The sequence below is a fragment of the Lipotes vexillifer genome, unplaced genomic scaffold (assembly GCF_000442215.2).
Source record: "Lipotes vexillifer unplaced genomic scaffold, Lipotes_vexillifer_v1.1 scaffold1653, whole genome shotgun sequence".
NCBI lineage: Eukaryota > Metazoa > Chordata > Mammalia > Artiodactyla > Lipotidae > Lipotes > Lipotes vexillifer.
In genome coordinates, this window is record NW_006790988.1 from 301659 (window position 1) to 307884 (window position 6226).

Sequence of the window (6226 nt, forward strand, 5' to 3'; positions counted from 1 at the left end):
CAGAACCTTTTCCTGGCTTCCACCTCCTACACAGGAAAGCCAAGCTCTTTGACAGGCTCGTGGGGAACAGAGGGTCCAGCCTCCTTCCTTCTCCTCTGGGGCTCATATCCACCAATCCTGGGGCCTAAGAATGCATTCCTTGTGGATGCAATGTCTGCTCAGTTCAAACACTTCACTAACCATCAAGGTCAGCTTCAGTGTTATCAGTAGTAAGAAGAAAGACGTTTCACTGAGTTCAAAGGGCCTGACTTCTTCTTTGGTCTTTGCCTGTCAGGGAGGAGCCATCACAGCTAAAATGAAGCCCAAGGAAGAAAAAGTGAAAATAATTACGGAGGTGAGTGATGGCTTAGATGTCTCCAAGGGATGTATCTTTGTGTGTGCATGCTCATGTCACACGTGTTGGTGAGTGAGGAAGTTAGGCCAGCAATGAGCATTTATTGCACGCCTACTGCATGCAGAAGGTGCTACCTTGGGCACACAGAGGAGAAGAGGGGTGCATGCAGCCCTGCAGGTGCTCCAGGATTCAGGGCTCTGAAGCTGCTTTGTCATCATTTCATGAATTCCAACAGACAGCAGTTCTGAGTTACCACCTAAAGGGTCCAGTTCTACTGAACCACATTGATGTCTTTTTTTTTTTTTGGATTACAGTTGATTTCCAATGTTGTGTTAGTTTCAGGTATACAGCAAGGTGATTCACTTATACATATACATAGATTCATTCTTTTTCAGTAAAGCACATTGATTTCTAAAGAAATTCAAAATGAGGATAACAACTGTAGATATGATCACTTATAAAATCCTCATGGAGTCCTGCAATTTCTAACTCATTTTGTGCAAAACATCATTAAACACTGTCTGGACCAGAGGAGCGAAGCCTTCTCCAGTTTGGAGACCAGAGACCTCCAAACAGAAGAGAAAGTATTCCTCTCAATCCTCCCTTCTCTCTTGGCTCTAGGGTTCAGTAACTTGAGACCATAGAGGCAGAAATGGGGACATTATGCTATTTCCAATAGGAACTTCAAAAAGCCTGAAGGAACCCAGATGAAACCACACAGATTAACTTTAAGCAAGATTTCAAGTACTGACAACTTACCTACATCTACCTGTGCTCATTCATTCACACAACAAATATTCATTGTGCCTCTGGTCCCTGGGAATAGAGCAGTGAAGAAAACCCTGAGCTTTCCTGGAGTTCACATTCAGTCTAATTTGAGGTCCTACTGGAGAGTTTTCCATTGACAGAGGATCAAAACATTATTGGAAAGCCAAAAAAAAACAAAAAGCTCGATGTATATTTCTCACAAGTCCATTCTAAGCCAATAAGAATTTAGACTTGAATTAAGAGCCACAGATGCACACCTCAATATTATCATCTTATTTAAATCCTGATAGGCTCTGAGGAAGGAGGTCTGAGTGATGGTGGGGCTTGCACCCAGAGGATGAGTCAGAGCGATCAGGTCCCTTAGACGAAGAAAAAGCCCAAGCCACACCCACTCCCTGGTTGGGACCTCAGTTCCCTCCTCTGCAGCTGAAGCTCAGGTCTTCTCTAAACAGATGGCCAAGGGCACTGCTGAGTGGTTGAAGCCTAGCCCAGCAACCTGCATGCCATTTCTTTGAAATCTTATATGATTAAAACCCATGCTTTGTGTTCCAAGTTTGTTTCAGTATAAAAACAAAAATTTCCCAATTTTAGAAAAATAAATGTCTAATAAATCCGGTACACCAGAAGAGGTTCTGGGTTTATCTTGCAACTTCTTTTATACCCCGAGGTACTTGTGCCCTGGTTTGTAAAACTCAAACTAGAAAGCTTCAAACTTAAGAGGCTTCAGCTCTAACATTTTATGACTAAAACTTTAGAAAGCATAATATGGAAAAAGAAACGAAGTTGGCACTGTTAAAGGATTTCGCCCTTTTCAGGAACACTCCCACACTGTTGGTGGGAATGTAAATTGGTACAGCCACTATGGAAAACAGTATGGAGGTTCCTTAAAAAACTAAAAATAGTAATACCATATGACCCAGCAATCCCACTCCTAGGCATATACCCAGAAAAAATCTTAATTTGAAAAGATACATGCATCCCAATGTTCATTGCAGGACTATTTACAATAGCCAGGACATGGAAGCAAACTAAATGTCCATCAACAGAGGAATGAATAAAGAAGATGTGGTACATATAGACAATGAAATACTACTCAGCCATAAAAAAGAACAAAATAATGCCATTTGCAGCAACATGATGGACCTAAAGATAGTCATACTGAGTGAAGTAAGTCAGACACAGAAAGACAAATCATATGATACTGCTTATATGTGGAATCTAAAAAAAAAGGATACAAATGAACTTATTTACAAAACAGAAGTAGAGTTACAGATGTAGAAAACAAACTTATGGTTACCTGGGGATAAGGGAGAGGAATAAATTGGGAGATTGAGATAGACATACACACACTACTATATATAAAATAGATAACTAATAAGAACTTACTGTATAGCACAGGGAGCTCTACTGAATACTCTGTAATGACCCATATGGGAAAAGAATCTAAAAAAAGAGTATATATATATATGTATATATATATATATAACTCATTCACTTTCTGTACACCTGAAACTAACAAAACATTGTAAATCAACTATACTCCAAGAAAAATTTAAAACAAAACAAAACACAAAAAGGATTTCTCCCTTTTCAAAAAGATCTGAAAAAATTTGCATTAAATACAAACTTCCACGGTGATTTAACACGTATCCTCGTTATTCTCTCCCTGATAGTAAGGCTGTGGGGAGCAGAGAAGCCCAGCCCTGGAAGCCCCTAGTGTGATTCTGATATCGTCCTGGGCCAGAGGCCTCCATCCGGGTCAGTACATCAGTCCTGGCAGATTCACTTGTTCGTGGCCTTCATTAGATTATGACTTTTGAGGGAAGTCACCTCCGGTACCTCTGTGCACCCAAGACCTGGAACACAGTCAGCAGTGCATAAATTCCCTAGGCATGAATGAGCACCTGGGTCGATGGAAGCTCCAACACCATATCATTGACCATCTTTCCATTTGGATACAACTTTTGAGAAGAGTAGATGGCGATGTCTGTCCACTGTCCCTTCGCTCACACTCAACTTTAGTGGGTGGAGGCTCCAGGACAAGACAGTCATTTTAACACCTAAAAATCCCACTCCTCTTCCTCACTTATCATTTTTTCCCCATTTACACACACACACTAAGAGATAACTCTTCCATTTGCATCTTAACAAAGGAGTTCATTGAAGACAGTGAGGATGCAGATGAGAGAAGACAGAAGAAGACCGTGAAGGCTCCAAGACAAAAAGGAAAGAAGCAGGTAGGGAGTGACAGAAGCACTTGTCTGTCTACTGGGCTGTCAGTTAACCGCTCACTGCACCCTGAGAGGCCATACAGCCTCCTATGGGTACAAGCACTTGGCCTTCTCTGGGAGAGGCAGGGATGCTGGTGGATGGTCCAGGTGAAGGACCCTATGTGGGGTCTCACGGATGACCCTCACCATGAAGCCATGGGCAGTATTTGGAGCATGTTTCCTCCAAGGTTTTTCCCATCCCCTGAGAGAGAAGTTTAGAAATGCTGAAATGAGCCCCTTTAGTGCTGTCATCAAAGGCCATAGACTAAGACCAGCAGTAGATGGCAGTGCAGGATTACAAATATCAGGGAACTTCCACTTTCCCAGCTCCAAGCCCAAATTCTGCCTCAGTCTAAACCAAGGCCAACCCCCATCTCCCGGGCCTGCTGGCGGTCCCTCCCCCGGCTCTGCCCTCAGCAGAAGTTGCCCTCCTTGGCCGTGAGCATCCCTATACAAGGTCCACCTTCTCCAGGTAAATAGACGCCTTTGGAAAGGAGGCCGGGAAGATTTTGCGGAGGGGCGATTGGCTTGAAATAATCCAGATGCGAGCAGGGGAGGGAGGGGGAAGGAGAGCCATTTTGAGCCGGCAGCCACGAGATGGGGCCGCCTGGAGAGGGGGGACGGGGTGGCGGGGAGGGCACCAGGAGAGCCGAAGTCAGGGGAGAAACCCCTTTTCAGCTCTCCCCTCGCCCAGCACAATCCCGTTGGGACAAGCTGGGCCAAGGAAACTCCTTCTCTGTAGCTGGGATGGAGTGGCCCAGGGGAGGGCCCAGAGCGGCTGGAGGTGCTACCTGGCCTTGTGGCTGGGCCCTCTGGCCACTCAGGGACTTTAACCCCTTCCTGCAGGGTCAGCGGGGGGCTCTGCAGCCGGGGCCACGGGGCCCAACGAGGCGTCAGATGAGCCAGTACAAATGGAAAGAGCTCAAGTCCTTAGCTCCAAGGCCACAGGCACAGTAAGCAATGGTGACCGGGGCTAGGGGCATGGAGCTTGGACTAAACGGGAGAAAGGAGTAGGGATGGAAAGGAGAAGGCACTTTCTGTGTCCTAGGTGTGGCGCTTTCCTGAGACATCATCTCATTCCTTGAACTGCACAAACAGCCCTGATCAGACAACGAACGTGCAGTCTTTGGTGCTTTGTAAGAAATCTGGATAGTGTTTTCTTAACCCCAGCGGCACTTCAGAATCACTTGGGGATTTTTTTTTTTTTTTTTAAGTCAAATGCCTCAGGTCCACTCCAGGCCATTTATTTAAGTCAGAATGTCTGTGCTTTACAAAATGCCTATACATAGCAGCATCTCAGTGAATGAGCTATTTTTATTTCCCTTCTTTTATGGATGACGGAGGAAGTTAGGAAGTTCGATAACTCGCTCAAGTCCCACGGTAAATCTGAGTTTGGAGGCAAGCCTTTGTCTGGCCCAAAGGCCACCACTCACGGGGGGCCTCCACTGCCACTTCTGCTCACCAGTCTGTCCTCCTCTGAGAGTTTGGGGAAGGAACCAGAGGCTGTTCTTTGCCCTGGATTAACCAGGGACACTTTGACAGCTATTTCCAAATGAGTTGGAGCTGGGATCAAATAGTTTAGTTGTGATTTTCCTGTTTCCCTTTTCCTCCAAATTTCTACAGAGCTCTACACATTAAACCTAGAAAAAGTGAAAATATTCATTTTTTTATAATTTCTTTTTAAATTCATTTCTTTATTTTATTTTTTGGCTGCGTTGGGTCTTCGCTGCTGCTCACGGGCTTTCTCTCGTTGTGGCGAGTGGGGGCCACTCCTCATTGCAGTGCGCGGGCTTCTTATTGCGGTGGCCTCTCTTGTTGTGGAGCATGGGTTCTAGGTGCGCGGGCTCAGTAGTTGTGGTGCACGGGCTTAGTTGCTCTGTGGCATGTGGGATCTTCCCAGACCAGGGCACGAACCTGCGTCCCCTGCACTGGCAGGCGGACTCCTAACCACTGCACCACCAGGGAAGTCACTGTGCCACCTGGGTCATCTCCTCAAGAAACCTCTTAGAGAAAATCAGTATCGGCACTGCTTCCTGTGGGGATAGGTGATCATGACCACAGTGACTCAGGTGACACAGACCACAGTTATCGAGATCTGAAGAGGATTAAGGCCTGTCCCCTTGCTAAGTGACCCACCTCATCCTGAGATAGCATCTGAGTCAACCGAAGCCCTGAGATTCACAACCTCTGACCATCTGCCCATAGCTGTCGGCTGCTGGCCCCAAGGAAATGGTGTCTGAAAAATCCCATCCAGACGACCAGCAGGAGCCCGTGCAGGAAGGTTCTGACACTCACCTCCTGGGCATGACGAGCCGACGAGGCCCACGGAGTAAGTTCTGTCAACCAGTATTAATTGCCTCCTGGGATCAGCACAGAGCATTGTGGGAATTTTGCATGGGTATTTTTTTTTTTGTACGCGTCCACCGCCCTCCACAGCATTTTACCCCAATTCTAGGCAATTTCTAAGTTCAGCTCTGTCTGGGAGACAGGACGCAACCCCAGGACATATTTACATAACCACAGAATTTTGAAGCATTCATTGGAATAGAAATGGTGCAAATAATCAAATAGGTAGACATTCAAGGGTGGGTGAAATGGGAAGGTATATTTGTCAATGAAATAGTACTAGAATCAGATGTTGGAAAACCTGAGGATGTTTCTGAGGCTCTCAAAGATCCTGCCCCTCGAGGACCCCTTCTCTTATCCATCCCTCACCCCACCCCCCAACACACACACACACACACACACACACACATACACACACACTCCCTTCCCCCTCCAGGAACTGTGGCCTGTATTTTACAGCATTACTTTTCCCCATCACAGTGACCATCATTCATTCTCTGCTCATTGT

The 6226-nt window shown here is 45.9% G+C and overlaps 1 protein-coding gene across 1 annotated transcript in view; it reads left to right on the top strand.

Annotated features, from left to right (window-relative positions):
• Positions 1-295: 295 nt before the first annotated feature.
• Positions 296-6226, top strand: part of CC2D2A (coiled-coil and C2 domain containing 2A) — a 139567-nt gene continuing 133636 nt past the window's right edge. Inside the window, exons 1-3 of the mRNA XM_007464071.1 lie at positions 296-334; positions 3256-3339; positions 5578-5701. Of these exons, the coding sequence (XP_007464133.1) occupies positions 296-334; positions 3256-3339; positions 5578-5701 (247 nt within the window). The remainder of the gene's footprint in view (positions 335-3255; positions 3340-5577; positions 5702-6226) is intronic.